This window comes from Octopus sinensis, linkage group LG5 (assembly GCF_006345805.1).
Source record: "Octopus sinensis linkage group LG5, ASM634580v1, whole genome shotgun sequence".
In the NCBI taxonomy this organism is placed as follows: Eukaryota; Metazoa; Mollusca; class Cephalopoda; order Octopoda; family Octopodidae; genus Octopus; species Octopus sinensis.
In genome coordinates this window covers 23,626,384-23,645,546 of record NC_043001.1, presented here as the reverse complement: position 1 = coordinate 23,645,546, position 19,163 = coordinate 23,626,384, and the positions used below count along the sequence as shown (strand labels likewise).

At 37.5% G+C, this 19,163-nt stretch overlaps 1 protein-coding gene across 2 annotated transcripts in view; it reads right to left on the bottom strand.

Annotated features, from left to right (window-relative positions):
* The window catches only part of LOC115211950 (crossover junction endonuclease EME1), a 33,317-nt gene extending 14,623 nt beyond the window's left edge, over positions 1-18,694 (bottom strand). Inside the window, exons 1-6 of one of the 2 annotated variants that reach the window (XM_036503236.1) lie at positions 18,437-18,694; positions 13,668-14,090; positions 13,550-13,634; positions 8,377-8,499; positions 6,167-6,337; positions 2,281-2,373 (exon numbers count right to left, since the gene is read on the bottom strand). In XM_036503236.1, the coding sequence (XP_036359129.1) occupies positions 2,281-2,373; positions 6,167-6,337; positions 8,377-8,499; positions 13,550-13,634; positions 13,668-13,984 (789 nt within the window). In that variant the 5' untranslated portion in view covers positions 13,985-14,090; positions 18,437-18,694. Of the gene's footprint in view, positions 1-2,280; positions 2,374-6,166; positions 6,338-8,376; positions 8,500-13,549; positions 14,091-18,436 lie in introns of both variants that reach the window. The other variant, XM_029780714.2, reaches the window with a different exon arrangement.
* Positions 18,695-19,163: the final 469 nt, after the last annotated feature.

Sequence of the window (19,163 nt, the reverse complement as noted above, 5' to 3'; positions counted from 1 at the left end):
ATCAATATCTCCTCGTGTCACAGCTTTGCGATGTTCGTCTACCCCTATTTTGAAGGGGTGGCATGTTTCGCCTTTGTATAACCTACTACAGCTGCATGGGATGGCGTACACACAGTCTTTGGTCATATTCTCTTTTACTGGTGGTTTTAATCGAAGGTGATATTTACAAAGTGTTGTATTACTCCTGAATACTGTCCTGATGTCATATGGGCCGCATGTCTTTTGTATCTTTGCAGAGAGGCCTTTCACACAGGGTAGACAGAATGTGGACCATTTATTGGTTTCATCCTCTCATTTCTTCATAATTGGAGTGGATAGTGCTATACATAATTCCTCTTCTCTTAAATATAGAACTGTATTTCAAGAATATATTAGAATGTTCCAAAGAAAGGAGATGAGAAAATTAAGTTAAATTTCCAAAAGGAACCCCCAATATAATCACATCTTTTTGTTATATTTCTTTAACCTTAATGTTGAACTATTTACATATACTTATTCCCCTTGGTCTATTGAGACTTCTTCCTGAAATCTAACAACTGAATGTAGTGGTACTGCTAGTCACAGTGCCATACAAGGACACACTTTTATTCTTTTACTTGTTTCAGTCATTTGAATGTAGCCATGCTGGAGCACCGCCGGTAGTCGAGCAAATCGACCCCAGGACTTATTCTTTGTAAGCCTAGTACTTATTCTAATTGCCACTTTTGCCGAACTGCTAAGTTACGGGGACATAAACACACCAGCATCGGTTGTCAAGCGATGTTGGGGAGACAAACACAGACACGCAAACATATACACAAACATACACATATAGACATATTAACGACAGGCTTCTTTCAGTTTCCGTCTACCAAATCAACTCACAAGGCTTTGGTCGGCACGAGGCTATAGTAGAAAACACTTGCCCAAGGTGCCACGCAATGGGACTGAACTCGGAATCATGTGGTTGGTAAGCAAGCCACTTACCACCCAGCCACTCCTATGCCTAGAGAGAATGGATGTTGACCCACGCGCGAAGCGCAGCAGCTGCTGCAATGGCCCGTACGCATCGATTTCAGTCTAATATTTGTGCCGCGACCAATGCGGAAGGGCGACCGTATCGTCACGACCGGGGCGAGGAGCTGACTCATACACTGTTCACTTTCCAGACATTTGTATATTACTGCATATGCTTTATATGCACTTTTGACAAGTTGTGGTGCCCCTGATCACTGTATACAATAATTTCATTATTATTATTATTATTATTATTATCATTATTATTATTATAATATCCCTTCACTTCAAGTTGCATTATCATAACTCATTTCTAAGCATCATCAGTGCAATACTCACAGTTTAAGTTACAAACAAAACATTAACAATACAAAGTGTCAGTAAATCTTCTCCTATAATTCCACAAAGCATATTAAATGATGTTCATCACAACAATCAAACAATGAATACCTTTACAGACACTAGCTAATCTTGAGTTGAAATGTATCCATACAACATAATCTAAATATTTCAACATATTAGATTCTATATGTCAAATTCTATAAAGTGTTAATATATGAACAAACTAGCATACAGCTTTTGTTCTATCCCATCTAATGGACTGAACACAATAAGAGTCAAAATTAGGATCTTTTCGGTTTGAACAGCAGTTTTTCTAGCGGTGTCATATGAAATTGTCATCCATAATTATGACCCTAGTATCGATCTACTGCATTTCAATCTGTTTTAGGGTTAGGGGTGGGGGGAAGGGTATCTTATTTTCTTCAGAAATGTAAATAAACCTTATCTGTTTCTTAAGCGAGGGACATATTCATATGGCACAGAATGTTTTCACCTCAATAGATGTCATTGATTGGTTGAAATTGAAGAAAAAAAAACAACAAATATCTTACAAACTATAGAATTTTCTCAATAAAGCCAAGAGAAAAAGATGTTTTATAAACACATTCTACCAGTATACGAAGTTTAAAAGTGTTTAGTTATGTGGAAATTATTTTTAAAAACTGCCAGTCAAACCGAAAAGATCCCAAAATTATAACAGTAACTCTCATATTCTATCAATTACACATTTTCTCTTTATACTAGGCTTTTAACTGAGAAATTTTTTCTTCACAGTAAAACTAATTATGTTTACAAAGTTATATCAATTTCAGATTGTGCAGATTTAAAACAATAACTTTTTCCAACTGATGATGCAACTCAAAATTGTTTTTTACGATGATAATTTTTACATAATTTTACATGCAAAAAACAAATAGGGAATGAAGTGAAAATGTTTTTTACCGTTTTAAAGTGATCTAACATTTCAGTAAAGATGTCTAATGGCATCATTATTACAATATCTTTTTCATCAACGTCCAAATTCCAAGTTTTGACCTGAAGATTAGAATTGTAACAGATAGTGCATAAGTTGGAAGGCGAAAATAAGGATGTTGATTCCAAGAAAGAAGGACAGTGGCCAAAATTGCAGATAATCAAATTTTATTTACCGTTACATATGTATATATTTCTTTATTACCCACAAGGGGCTAAACACAGAGGGGACAAACAAGGACAGACAAACGGATTAAGTCGATTACATCGACACCAGTGCGTAACTGGTACTTAATTTATCGACCCTGAAAGGATAAAAGGCAAAGTCGACCTCGGCGAAATTTGAACTCAGAACATAACGGCAAACGAAATACGGCTATGCATTTCGCCCAGCGTACTAACGATTCTGCCAGCTCACCGCCTTACCGTTACATATGTATAGCCAAACCAAAACAGGCAGGCATGTATAAAAACAGATGGAAAGCATACGAGGCAACAAGAGTTATAGTTTCTTGTATGAATGCTGCTGTTTTCATGTTTGCTAATTACTAGATGCTAAAATAGGGGTCAGAGGAAGATAGGGTGAATGTAAGTTTAGAAAGTCGATAGTATGAGACTTTCATGTTCCTGTCAATTAAGCAGCCGTGGAGAGAGAGAGACAGAGTGATACTGTCGAAATGAAAGTGAGTGAGTGAGCAAGGTAAGATAGTGGTGGAGAAGACAATCGTATATCTGGTGGATTCCAAAGCTGTCCTTCTATGACGTTCTGTCGAGACGGTATTTCGAGCCAGTCGGCCCGCTCTCTGTCAGTTGTTCTCACCCACTGCTTTTTCTTTACAAAATGCTAGTATTTATAATTACGCAGGCTAGTTAGGAAAATGGATATACCATTTTAACTATAGCTAAATTAATATAAGTCACACTCGTTTACCTAAACTCTCTATGGTATAGCAATGTCAAGGGTCAAATGGAAAATGCTTTAATCAGCATTCCTTTTTGAAAAGACAATAGGTCTTATGGCTAGGGAGAATTTCCAGATTCAGTCTCGAATCTCAAACAGGCAGGGCCATACGAGGTCCTACAGAATGAACACAGGATATTTTAATCAATTTATTACACATGAGGGAAAAATTCTGTTTCTAATATTGATTTCAAATTTTGACACAAGGTCAGCAATTTCAGGGGAGGGGCTAAGTTGATTACATGGACCTCAGTGTTCAACTAGTGCTTATTTTATTGACTGCCAAAAGGATGAAAGGCAAAGTTAACCTAGGCAGCATTTGAACTCAAAACATAAAGGATAAAGTACTGTTAAGCATTTTGCCCGATGTGCTAACAATTCTGCCAGCTTGCTGACTTAAATACTGTTTCTAATACTGAAAATAAGAATAGAAGATAGAATCTAGATCAATTTCATACAAAACCAACAGTTTTTGTTGCTTAGCTCTGTTCAAATAAGCCAATGAGATGAAAGTAATCTGACCGATTGTTAGGGAACAATCTGAAGGTCCTACCTCTGATTTCAGGGTTTAACCCTTTAGCATTTAAACCGGCCTTATCCGGCTGAAATGTTCTACTTGTTTTATGTTCAAATTGGCCAGATCCAACCTCTCACACAGACCCTATAATGTCATTCTTACAAATAAACAATTGCATCATCGAAATCTTGAAGCTACATGAAAATGCATGTTTAATTCAAAACAATTTAAGTTAATAAGCATTACAATTGACAGAATAATCTGAATGCTAAAGGCTTTAAATGGTTTTATATGACAACAAAATCAATGAATTTGAGTTGATATTGAATTTCCCCCATAACAAAATGGAAGAAATATCACCTGGATCAGCCAGGCTGTTTGGTGCTGAGTTGGCTCTGCTGGTCACAGTATTTGCTCCATTCCCTTCGTGCTCTTACCATTCTCCTCCATGTTGTTCCAAACATCTTCCCACTTGATTGGAGGTCTTCCAAATGGTCTCTTCCATTCACGCAGGTACCACACGACAACTGCACAGGTCCATCTCTCTCTCCTCCCATCAGGTGATTCAAGCCAGCCACCCCTTGCTAAGGACCTGCAGTTGTAGGTGCATATGGCAAGGTTAGCCAATTTTCTTGGTGGCTTCTTACAACCTGAGATTCTCAGCACCCCCTTTATATGTATATACCTGACATGCTTTTTTCAGTCAACCAAATCCAACCATAAGGCTTTCATGAACCTGGGGCTACAGAAGATATTTGTCCCATGGTAGGGAAATAAACCTCTTAATCAAACAGTTATGTCTGTGCCTATACACAGCCATGCCTGGACCTGCCCAATTAATTTATTAATTTTCATTATTTTTCCATGATTACTTCTCTGGCAGTTTACTTCAATAATTTTAATTTTCTTAAACATAATCTTTTATTCTTTTACTTGTTTCAGTCATTTGACTGCAGCCATGCTGGAGCACCGCCTTTAGTCGAGCAAATCAATCCCAGGACTTATTCTTTGTAAGCTCAGTACTTATTCCATCGGTTTCTTTTGCCGAACTGCTAAGTTACTGGGACGTAAACACACCAGCATCGGTTGTCAAACAATGTTGGGGAGACAAACACACACATGCACACACACACACACATATTATATATATATATATATATATATATATATAGATAGATAGATAGATAGATAGATAGATAGATAGATAGATAGACAGACAGATAGATAGATATAGATACACATATATTATGTGTGTGTGTGTGTATACGACAGGATTCCTTCAGTTTCCTTCTACAAAATCCACCCACAAGGCTTTGGTCGGCCTGAGGCTATAGAAGAAAACGCTTGCCCAAGGTGCCACACAGTGGAACTGAACCCGGAACCATGTGGTTGGTAAGCAAGCTACTTGCCACACAGCCCCTCCTGTGCCTATATAAATGAAAGATCAATCATTATTCATTATTTTTTTATCTTTTACTTGTTCCAGTCATTAGACTGTAGCCATACTGGGGTACCAGCTAGAACGTTAATCAAATCAATCAACCCTAATACTTTCTGTTAAACCTGGTATTTATTTTATCTGTCTCTTTTGCCAAACCGCTAAGTTACAAGGACATAAACACACCAACACCTGTTGTCAAGTGGTAATGTGGGGTGGGCAAAAACAAACACACACACACACACACACATACACATATGATGGGCTTCTTTCTGTTTCTGTCCACCAAATCCATGCACAAGGCTTTGCTCAACTCAAGGCTATAGTAGAAGACAGTTGCCCAAAATGCCACGCAGTGGGACTGAACCTGGAACCATGCAGTTGGAAAGCAAACTTTTCATCGATTTTTTTCCTAAGCAATCAACAGTCACATAATGTATGAACAGTAAAGGAAATTATTTCATTTTTTTTTAATTAAGATAATGTAGTTTGAATATATATAGGCGCAGGAGTGGCTGTGTGATAAGTAGCTTGCTTACCAACCACATGGTTCCGGGTTCAGTCCCACTGCGAGGCACCTTGGGCAAGTGTTTTCTACTATAGCCTCAGGCTGACCAAAGCCTCGTGAGTGGATTTGGTATAAGTATATATATATATATGTATGTGTGTGTATATGTTTGTGTGTCTGTGTTTGTCCCCCAACATTGCTTGACAACCGATGCTGGTGTGTTTACATCCCTGTAACTTAGCAGTTCGGCAAAAGGGACCGATAGAATAAGTACTGGGCTTACAAGGAATAAGTCCTGGGGTCAATTTGCTCAACTAAAAGGTGGTGCTCCAGCATGGCCGCAGTCAAATGACTAAAACAAGTAAAAGAGTATCAAGATAAAAGTTTCTGCTTCCAAATTCCAAGACACAAGCAAAAATATATATACATTACCTCTTGATCTTCAGTGTCATAACACAGTGTAGTTCGTTTCCAAGAGACAACGTAAGGCATGAATTGAGATTCAATTTTATAAGTAACTTCAAGATCATCACAGGCACTGAAAATAGCTGTTCCAACACCAGACTGGTTAACCACACCAGGATCAATGATAACTGTCATAGACTGTTGAACAAAGCATAAGAAAAGAAGAAGTCTTAACAGTTTGACTACTGTGTTTGACTATTTGCATCTCTATCAATTATTTTGTATCCATCAAGTTCGACCAGACAACCTTCAAGCATGTTTCTCTATACTTTTTGTTAACAATACTTACTTTACTACAATCCTACATGGATATATATATTGGCACGTAAAAAGCACCCACTACACTCACGGAGTGGTTGGCGTTAGGAAGGGCATCCAGCCGTAGAAACACTGCCAGATCTAACTGGGCCTGATGAAGCCTTCTGGCTTCACAGATCCCAGTTGAACCGTCCAACCCATGCTAGCATGGAAAACGGACGCTAAATGATGATGATGATGATATATATATATATATATATCTAATATAGGATAAAATTTTTCGAAAAGAATTTCATCAATGGCCACATATCAAAAAATATCTATAAAGGTTAAATTTATAAACAACTTATAAACAAGGGCAAAAAAAAAAAAATTCTAATGCCAAATATGCTGAAACTAGACACATTGTCCATAACTATATAATTCATCACTATAAGCACGCATCTCAAAGAAAGCCGACAGAAATTTCTAAAAAATTCTGTTATTACCATATCGGACCCGATTTCATAGTTAATTCATAAGAACCTTCTCTTCGTCAGTGATAAATGCGAGGGTTTATCTAACACACAAAGGAATGAAAGCCACTTGATGGGCCTGAGCGATGGAGGTGCAACATCGCAACAGAGCTTCAGTACAGTCTCTAGTAGACCAAAATGGATGCCTGTTACTGGTACAGCCCCTGGCCTTGCTAGCTCCTACCAAGCCGTTCAACCCATGCCAGCATGGAAAACAGACATCAAATGATGATAATGATAATGATGACATAGTAAAATAGACCTTTAAAGAAAATAAACAACTTCAATGCTTAAATCCTATAAAATGGAAGTCTAGTTTGATACCAGTTTATCTTTTTCTGGCTCCAATAGTTTATCCATCCATCTTCTCTATGCACTATTCTTGACAGAGTCATTGTGGTAGAGTTCTCAGGCATCTCATCCATAGCACCCCAAATGTGACCTACAGAGACTATGAATATCATCCGACCATCCCGTTCATGGTCTGTTCCTGGTCTCCTTCCCATCGGCTCAGCTTCAAGAAGCTATCTTGTGATTTTTTTACCTGCAACATTTCTAGCCCCATATGTTTCTTTATTACCAATAAGGGGCTAAACATAGAGGGGACAAACAAGGACAGACAAACGGATCAAGTCAATTACATCGACCCCCAGTGCGTAACTGGTACTTAATTTATCAACCCCAAAAGGATGAAAGGCAAAGTCGACCTTGGCAGAATTTGAACTCAGAACGTAGTGGCAGACGAAATACGGTTACGCATTTTGCCCGGCATGCTAACGTTTCTGCTAGCTCACCACCTTGCATTTCTTTATTACCCACAAGGGGCTAAACATAGAGGGGACAAACAAGGACAGACAAACAGATCAAGTTGATTACATCGACCCCAGTGCGTAACTGGTACTTAATTTATCAACCCCGAAAGGATTAAAGGCAAAGTCGACCTCAGCGGAATTTGAACTCAGAACGTAAGGGCAGACGAAATACGCATTTCGCCCAGCGTGCTAACGTTTCTGCCAGCTTGCTGCTTTGCATTTCTTTATTACCCACAAGGGGCTAAACATAGAGGGCACAAACAAGGACAGACAAAGGGATTAAGTCGATTACATCGACCCTTGCGTAACTGGTACTTAATTTATCGACCCCGAAAGGAAGAAAGGCAAAGTCGACCTTGGCAGAATTTGAACTCAGAACATAAGGGCAGACGAAATACGGCTACGCATTTCGCCCGGCATGCTAACGTTTCTGCCATCTCGCCGCCTTTCTAACCCCATAGCCATAGTGCAGGAGGTGTGTCTTCTCGATCTGGAGAAGTAACTGCTCAACCTGGATAGACAACTTCGTCTCTGAGCTCTTAAGACAAAACTAACAGTTAATAAATATCAAGGTAAAACTAGAAGCACAAACCTTCAGACATTCTTTTGGTTGATATGCTAAACGTTTCTTTTGCTCAGCCTTTCTTATTTGAGCAGCCTTCTCTTTCATGTGTTTCTTTGTTATCTTTCCATTTTGATCACTTTTCTGCATCACCTATTCATTTAATTAAAAAAATATATATTATATACAAATATTATATATATATATATTATATAAAAATATTATATATATATATATAATATTAGGGAGTATAACTCCAAACTTGCAGGGAAAAATTCAATTTAGTATTAAATCAAATTTCACAATATAAATATATAATATATATAAATTATATATATGAAACGTACGTAGCCTTTTTACTTATTATATATTGTTTATTCATTTTTTGTACTTTTTGTGATCTAGTTATGTTTTATAATATGTTTTATTTTTTCTTTATGATTTGATTTATGTCTATCATTGTTTGAATTACATAATAGTGGTTTTTCTCTAATTCATATATATATATATAAATTATATTATTATATGATTGAATGCCACGCATCCTCTTCCGAGTAAGTTTTATCTTAATAATTCTGATGTGCACTCTATACAATCTTTTTACCCATTTGTTTTCCTCTTCTTCTCTCTCTTATTCTTTTACCTCCTCTTCTCCCCCTATCCTATCCTATTAGCATGTTGAAGTGATTGTTTGGTAATTTACAAACCTGAATTCAAACCTGCTAACATGGACACTTAAAGATATATTTTATGTTTTTCTATGTTTCAACAAGTCAAGTGATCTACATACAATATCATTTCTACAATCCATAATATGAAATTCATAAAAACTTATAATCCAAGTAATAGCCAGACAAAATACTTTGATCAGGATACAGCAGAAAGTAAAGGGCTAAATTAACTGATTTACCAACTGGCCTCTATAATAGTGGTTTCAAATTTTGGAACAAGGCCAGCAATTTTGGGGGCAGGGTTAAGTGAATTACATCAATCCCAGTGCTCAATTAGTATTTATTGTATTGACCCTGAAAAGATGAAAGGTAAAACTGAATTGACCTCAGCAGAATTTGAACTCAGAGCAGAATGTAAAGAGGGATGAAGTGCTGCCAAGCAGTTTGTCTAGTGTGCTAATGATTCTGTTAATGATTGCTGCCTTTCTGGTCCTCAATAATACTGAAAGCTAGAACCCTGAGAAGGACTCCCTAACTTTGTATCAACATCACCATAACAAGAAAAGTTAGGTTCTGCTTCTCTAAATCAACATATAGCATAGTACCAATGGTTGCTGTGGATACTGAAAGAGATTTGCAATATTTTTAAACTGTTTTTTAAATGGCTTAATCAGAGGAGGAAGATAGGATCGTTGACCTCCTCAAGACTTCCAAGTCTAAATGGGAGAAGTTATCCTCAAGGCAGAGACCTTGACCAAATATTTGCAACAGAATGCATGCCAACTGAGGTACCCATGAACCAGGTGGTGGTATTGAACCAGATGATATATTAAGTCTACCACAAAACAAGAACAGGCCCTCTGCTGAACTTTCAAAGAGTTTGTGTCATGTAAAAAACACTAGTGCTGGTGCCACATAAAAAGCACTGGTGAATGGTGTCGCATAAAAAGAACTGATGTTGGTGCCATGTAAAAAGTACCGAATACACTCTGTAAAGTGGTTGGCATTAGGAAGGGCATCCTGCAGTAGAAACCCTGCCAAAACAGACAACGGAGCCTGGTGTGGCCCTTGGCCTTACCAGCTCCTGTCACACCGTCCAACCCATGCTAGCATGGAAAACAGACATTAAAAGATGATGATGAAGACCTGAAAGGTATGACAGAAGACACTGGCGAAGGTGTCAGACACCATAAGTGAACATGAAACTGTCATTTTGAGGCCAACTTATTAACAATACAGCCAATCATGGCCTCAGTGTAAAAGGACAACTACCACCCACATTGAACAAGGCTAATTAGGTGTTAACTCATCATAGTTCACCTTCCTCATTTGTTCCATGAAGATAATGGAGAAACTCCAACAAACAAGCAGAATGGAAAACCAAAAATCTCAAAGACTCACTCTGTAACTGTGATTTTGTAACATTCATACAAAGTTGACCTGATGCATGAAAAACCACCAAGAAATCATCAACATTTGAAAGGCAGCTATTATCAAAAAACGAGCTAATCAAGCTAATAGGAGTAATTACACAGCTATTTCCTGCCTTTTCACATTTCATTTCCCTTCACAGGAGCTGTGCTGATTTGTCTAAGAAAATGGTGAAATATGTTCACATTGCATGTCAGTACAATTACCAAATTCAGAAATGCAGAGAAACAGAGAGGCCTGCCGGGCGAAATGCTTAGTGGTATTCATCTGCCATTACATTCTGAGTTCAAATTCCGCCGAGGTCGACTTTGCCTTTCATCCTTTCTGGGTCGATAAATTAAGCACTAGTTATGCACTGGGGTCGATGTAATCGACTTAATCCGTTTGTCTGTCCTTGTCTGTCCCTTCTGTTTTTAGCCCCCTGTGGGTAATAAAGAAATAGGTATTTCGTCTGCCATTACGTTCTGAGTTCAAATTCCACCGAGGTCGACTTTGCCTTTCATCCTTTCTGGGTTGATTAAATAAGTACCAATTACGCACTGGGGTTGATGTAATCGACTTAATCCCTTTGTCTGTCCCCTCTATGTTTAACCCCTGTGAGCAATAAAGAAATAAATATTAGTGACATAGTAAGTCATTTGATTAAATCTCCTAAGAATGAATGTCTCTCAAAGTTACACAGCAAGATTCTATCATTGTATGACGATACAAGGGCAACAATCCAATAGAACTACAATAGTAATCCATCTGGACGTCTAGACATCAACAGCAGTGGGAATCAAGGCTACATATGGCACTACAAAGTTTCAAAATTCTCTTTCTATCTGCTTCTCAAACATTATTTGAGACTTCAACCAAAGGAGTCTATTCGCATACCAAAACTAACAGACAGCTGCACAAGACTGAGAGCCAAGGAGGGTGTGGTTCTTAATCAAAGGCAATAATGCTCCAGTGTCCTCACCCAATAAGAAATAACTTCAGTGTCTTCCGGACCATTTCTCTAATACTTGCAAAGATTTTAGAGTGACTATCATCCTTTAAATGACACTCCACCTTTGATTTATTAGCATCTGGAACTAGCAAGGTGGCGAGCTGGCAAAAACATTAGCACGCCAGATAAAATGCTTAGCGGTATTTCGTCTGCCATTACGTTCTGAGTTCAAATTCCGCCGAGGTCGACTTTGCCTTTCATCCTTTCGGGGTCGATAAATCAAGTACCAGTTATGCACTGGGGGTCGATGTAATCAACTTAATCCCTTTGTATGTCCTTGTTTGTCCTCTCTGTGTTTAGCCCTTTATGGATAGTAAAGAAATAGGTATTTCATCTGCCGTTACGTTGTGAATTCAAATTCTGTCGAGGTCAACTTTGCCTTTCATCCTTTCAGGGTCGATAAATTAAGTACCAGTTACGCACTAGGGTCGATGTAATCAACTTAATCCCTTTGTCTGTCCTTGTTTGTCCCCTCTATGTTTAGCCCCTTGTGGGCAGTAAAGAAATAAGAAACTGGAACTAGTATACTTGCTCACATATACTAATTCACATACATCAGACCTACTATCAGTTAAAAGGTCTCTTTTGATGCTAAGATCAATAATCATATTGGGAAAGCTACATCTACTTTAGGTTTGCTTACTCATGTGTCTAGATGAACCAGAAACTCATTCTCAAGACCAAGATGCTAATGAAGAACAATTGTATAATCAGTAATCTTTTGGCATGGCAACAAAACATAGACAAAACATGCCAAACAAGAACAGAAACTGAACAGTTTCTTCAATATCAGCCTCAAGTGATGAGATAAAGTATCAAACATTAATATCTTTTCACAAGCTGTGCTCATCACAAGCAATGCTTGCTTGCACACAACCACCAGATAGGGAGTAATCAAATCCCAAAAGATATTTTTTATGCAGTGAACTCAAATTAACCCCTTGACGCTGGTATTACCCGAAGCATGCGAGACACTGCTCCAGGTTTTTTTTATCTAATGAGGCTACATAAACACACAATTCAATTTCAATTCAATTCATTTCAATTTTTATTGGCTCAAAAAGCAAAAGCAAGGCCATATAGGGGGACAGGTGGTTATGTGCAGGGAGGGTGGTCATACAAAGAGTTCAGGCCATTTCTGGTCAAGAGAGACTTTGAACCGAGCGGTCGTCGGCATCTTCACTATCTCATCCGGCAGCTTATTCCACGGATCCACAAGTGCCAACAAGTTTGCATCTATTTATGTTCACCATTACAATAACATAGCGTCGTACATTTACGTCTACCGGTTTATGAAAACGAACTATGTGAAGCTATTTATCATAATATGATATGCACGAGTTATTCTGCTCAAGTTCAAAAAATAGCTTGCGTGTGGTACAACTCAAAGCACTGTATTATGCATGTAAAGTATCCGCATGTCATTGGTCTACTACTAGTCTCGTGACTTGAACGTAACCTAAAATAGCTAAGATAATGCACGGGGTGGGAAGCGAGCGCACCTCAAGAGATAAAGTACACGATAGCGAATGTAAACATATGTCAGCCGCTAAAAAAAAAGTCTGTGATAGATGTAGGTTAGCAAAGTAGGTAGGCAAGCAAAAGTGTGATTGCATATTTGCATCGACCGTTGTCAAGAGGTTAATTCTAATACAAGGATACCTATCAGTAATAAATAAGAACACTGAATATCAGTACTGAATTCTAACAGATCACCAATAATCACAAAAGATGGTGAAGTCTACATACACATACACACACACACACACATACACACACACACACATACACACACAAGTATAACACATATAGTTCACTTAGATCATTGATCTACAACTCAATTAATACCTGGTCATCTTATATAATTAATACCTGGTCATCAGCTATTTTTTTCCTTGTATTACTCAACATTATTCAGAACCTTCTAACATATTTCTCATTCCTTCAAAGGGTTGTATGCAAAACCTCAGAACCAGCTTCTCCTTATGGCACACAAATTTATCTTTTAAAAAATGTATCATGTGAACTGTTTTCACTTATGAAGGCTATTACTAGTTTCTTGGAACACTAAATTATAAATTTTGTTATTTAAAAATAATGTTAAACTCACATCCTTCAGGTCTTTTTTCACAGCCATCTTTTCTGGAGAGCATTTTCTCTTCTTTACCACTTCTGTTTGTGGCAATGTATTCAAAGTTGTGTGTTTTATCACTTCTGTTTGCGACAATGTTGTGTGTTTCTTTAGGAATTCTGATAACTTGCCATCACTGTGAGAGCTCGTTAATTCAGTATATGCAGGTAAGGAATCAGAATCATCACTATCAGCACATTCTTTATTTACACCTACAAAGTCCGAGACTGTGGAACCAGATTTGAGATCTCTGTTTTCTTGATATGAATTGAGAGGTTCATCAAACTGAACGTTAGCATGTGAATGATCATCAGAATATATATTTTCATTGTCTAGATCAATGACAGCATGAGAAAATTTAGAAGATAACCCTGAAAGTCTCTCCTTGAGTGGTATTTCTACATCCAAATCCATTGTGTATTAAAATGTCTTTTATTCTTTTGTGGGTTATTTTTCTCAGAAAAAAAAATATAACAGATTAAATTGAAGGAAGGTAGTTATTCTCACTTTCCACTCAGATCTGTAATCAAAAAAAGTAAGAAATAAAACATTTTAAATTTGCCCACAGCAACAACTTTAATATTGATAGTTTTAACAAAATTTCAGTACAGTTTTAATAAGAAATATAGAGTATAGTTTTTGTTAGACATAAAGAGTACAGTGGAATAAATCACCATAAATATTTTATCTGATCAGAAAGGATGAAAGAAAATTCATCTGGAAGGCGTTAACTTCTAGATATATAATTTACAGATACATTTTCAAGTTACCATAAGAAAGCTTACAGGTTATTGCTGTAAAAAAAAATTCAGTGAAAAAAATGTAATGACTATTCATGCTACAAGTCCAAAGATCAGAAAAACCGGTTTCTTTTGTACTCATATATAAAATTTAAAATGAATTTAAGTACTCAGCTACAATTACTAAGGATATCTTATTTTGTAACCTCCAAAATCCATAAATTCAGTTGCACCTCTTTAGCGTTATGATCCTTGGAACTAGTACTCCAATTTATTGAGACCAAGGAAACTGATAAAAGACCAGCAATCTACCTTTTAGATTCATAAGGAATTTACATCAACCAGAATTTACAAGAATGAAAAGAGTGACAAAAAAAGTGCTGTTATCAAGCCTTCTGTAATAAATCAAGATGTCTGTTCTTGATTTATTTAATCAAGATTGTAACAGAAGTCATGGAAGTCATTCTACAACAAAACTGTTAAATGATAATAATAATAATGAAATTATTGTATACATTATTATCACTTAACGGTTTTGTTGCAGAAAAGTGTTCAGCACACTGGAACCATGAACATTACTTTTCTAAAGCATGCAGAAGTAAAGACAAACCAAGGTTACTCAAACTCAACTGATGAAAATGTAAGTGCTATCATCAATTCTTTGAAAATAAACACATCCTCTGAGAAAAAAAAAATCACGTTCGGTCAATTGCCATTGATCATTGTTGTGTAATCAACTCCAGAACACTTGGATAACATGACCCTCCAAACTATAACCATATATAAACATCATTGTGGTAACAAGTTTTGAAGAAACACTATACCTGGGACATTAGAAATGTCTGTCTGTATATTTCCACGAAACTTCACATTAGATACCCTCAGCAAATTGTATATCGATTGCCACTTCAAGTTTTGACACAAAGACTATTAACTAGCTTGCTTACATACATACGTGTACTTGTCAAAACTGCTATCAATAGGTACCTAAACGTACCCCGCACATGCACGTAATTATTTTTATGCACCATGTCCTACATTTTGACACACATAACAATTCACCTCAAACTTTCTCATACCCACGACTAATTTTACACAAAAGCACACGCAAATATAACTTCAAAAAATTTTATATAATATTAAAACATTTTAACTATTATCTCAACATTTTTCTCTAGCCATTCTCCCTAAGTCTGTAGAGACCTATTATAATTCTTGTAAGCATTATAAGACACTTGGCTCTTTCCTCTTCGCAACAAAATATTGGGTTGTCCGGAAAGTTCGTGCCGATTTATAGTAGCTTACCTTTCGACTTACCCTCCCAGGCACCTTAATTCTGGGAAAAGGGTATTTTCAAGTTAAAGGAAAGATTGTACAACAAAATGATTCATATTTCCGTGCCGGTGGCACATAAAATACGCCAATCCGACCATGGCCGTTGCCAGCCTCGCCTGGCACCTGTGCAGGTGGCACGTAAAAAGCACCCACTACACTCACGGAGTGGTTGGCGTTAGGAAGGGCATCCAGCTGTAGAAACATTGCCAGATAAGACTGGAGGCTGGTGCAGCCTTCTGGCTTCCCAGACCCCAGTTGAACCATCCAACCCATGCTAGCATGGAGAACGGACGTTAAACGATGATGATGATGATGATGATTTGGTTGATTAAAAATGTAATTAACGAGCTCTCACAGTGATAGCAAGTTATGCTTTATATGCAATGCTATAAAGCATATTCCTCGATCCCAGGTAAAATGGATAAGCCTATCCGAAATGTTTCCTCATGCATAGATAATGGAAATACTCAGTTCTGGAACTGAGTAGATATTTAGCTTTACTAGGATTCCCTTGAAAATTAAATTTATCTCATTAGGTTGAACGAATCAACCTCCATTCAGTCTACCTAACAATTAATGAAGTCAGCGCTGGATTAACCATTATGCAAAATAAGCATGTGCTTAAGGAATCAAAGGGATGATGGGCACCACAGAAATGGTGTATGGTTCACAGCACAAAAGAAAGCATTTTAAACTTGCCAGAATAATATTCGAAGTTTTTTGTATGATTGGAAACATAAATTCAAAAGTGCTCATGGTTTCATGGTGAGGATCTCATCAAAGACTTTGCAATTAAAAAAGGTGGAAATTTTTTTTAAATATAAATAAATTAGAAGTGCAAAAAGATAAGCATTATTTTCCATCTTACTAAGGCACCAAACTGGCAGGATCGTTAACCAGCCGGGCGAAATACAGTTAAACTCCAGTGTTTGACTGGAGCAAAATATATATATATAGTACAATAGGTGTAAAACAACATGTAGTAAACGAATATGAAAAAGAAATGCGCGCTGGTGAACAGGAGGTGGGGGAGACGACTCGGAAAATTCACATCGAGAATATTCCGAGTCCTCTCACCACTTCCCTGTCCGTTGGTGAAATTTTTTCTTCATATTCGTTAACTAAACATTATTTTACACCTAGTACATTTTTTTTTTCTCAATTTTTGTGACGGGGGTGGGCGGGGTGCGGACTCGGATAATTCACACGATCCAGTAACCCCACTTCAAAACCCGGTCACAAAAATGAAAAAAATGGTGTAATAGGTGTAAAACAACATGTAGTAAACGAATATGGGGGGAAAATGCGCGCTGGCGAACAGGGGGCGGGGGAGAGAGGACTTCTCCTATTGTGCCATGCAATGGGACTGAACCCGGAACCGTGTGGTTGGGAAGAATATCCATTTTCTTCAGGGAAAAAATCGGATCGTGTGAATTGTCCTGGTGTGTGTGTTCTTGACTGGCTTACAAACATCTACGCTGCAATTCTTTTTGTTAATAACCATAATGTAGAAGACAGAATCGAAAATATTTGTGCGAAAATTTTTGTTTTCATCTTCGTTTATAGCATAGATAATTTTTTCCTCCGAAATGCCACTTTCGGCCTCCAGAACGCATTGGTTGGCCCGAGGCTATAGTTGAAAGCACTTGCTGGCGAACAGGGTGGTGGGAGGACCAGGACAATTCACACGGTCCGATTTTTTCCTTCAAGAAAATGGATATCCTTCCAAACCACACGGTTCCGGGTTCAGTCCCACTGCATGACGCCTTGGGCAAGTGAATTTTTCGAGTCCCCTCTCCTTCGCCAGCGCACATTTTTTCTTTTTTTTTTCATATTCGTTTACTAGATGTTGTTTTACACCTATTGCACTATATTTCTTTCTTTTTTTTTTGTGCTCGGGTCAAACACTGGAGTTTAACCCGAAATGCTTAGCAGCATTTCGTCCTCCTTTACGTTCTGAGTTCTAATTCCACCGAGGTCGACAAATCAAATTAAATACCAGTGAAACACTGGAGTCGATGTAATCGACTAGTCTCCATCCCTAAAATTTCAGGCCTTTTACCTTTACTAGAAAGGATCATTTTCCATCTTACTGTTAGTTTTGTATAATTTTTGAAACGTAAAAATTTATTTTATAGTTTATTGTTGCTTATATTTTAAATTACATATACATGGGGGTACCAAAATCTTCTAAGAAGTCTTTCCGCCGGGCGGAAGTCTTTGCCGTCTAAGTTCTTATGGCCTCTATTGCACTTAATCTAGCCCGGAATATATCGCACAGCTACATAAGAGGACACAGGTCCTAAGAGCAAAGAAGATGCGGAATTCGTTCGGGATAAGCAAGCCACCAATGCAGAGTCGGCGCGGGAAGTAAACGAAACTTTAAAATCTTGGATTGTTCGAAAAGTGAGTCGAAAATGTTTCGACTGCATTTTGTCCCAGATTCTCGGCATTAATCCGAATACAAAATATGCTGCAAAAATGAAGTTGTTTTCATATTCGTATAAACTCGTAAATAAAACCCACAAGTTTTAATAGCAGCATATAACTACTTCCAAGCTGGTTTATCCATTTGTTTTAATATATTTTCTTCCTTCCGCGATTATATTTTCTCCACCAGATAACAATTGTCAAAGTCTCAAACTGACAATTTCAAAGTAACCGCTCTTGTTTACTGAAAGAATACTCGCGATTCTTTACGGATTTAATCGTGCAATGATAATAAATATCACAGAAAAGAGGGTTTTAACACTTCTTGAAAATTAATCAAATCTTTATTATATAAACTTACCTTCTTTATTTTGAAATAAAACTTGAAGTAGGTTTCAACCGGTGATGACTTAAACAGTTGCTAGTCAAATATTCTTCCGCCTTTATATTGTTTGTTGCTGGTTAGCCAAGGTCAACCCTGATCCAGGAGACCTATTAACAATACTACTTCATTATCCAATATGGTTTCTCCTTTCAAAGTAGTAAGGTGTAATTTAAAGGAGATTTGACTGCTATTTCTAGAAAGTGGAATGTCTGCATAGACGTTTCTTGTAGGCTCATTTATATTGTTTTCTTAGAGAGAGTGGCGATCTTACGGTATATGTACCGGTGTACCTCCGAAAGTACCGGTTACATTTCAAAAAACTGAGGGGGGGTATATATGGTGGGGTTAGGGTTTCTGTTGGGGTATGTGGCGATGCTTCGGTATATGTACACACGTGACTTTGTTTACATTTCTGAAGATAACAGAAACCCTTTTCTCCCACCCCTAACCCAACCCTAACACAAACCCTAACCCTAACCCCCCCCCCTCATATATTAAAAAAAACACTTTTTTGAAATGTATCCAGTACTTCCGGAAGTACACTGGTACATATACCGTAAGATCGCCTTCGTTTGTTGTTTAGCCCCGAGTTTACCCTGACTGAACAGGAATGATCAAAGTTATTCCATCTGTGACCACCCATCTTTTGGAGAGTATGTCTAAGACAACATTATCCTATATGTTCTTTATTTAAGACAACAGG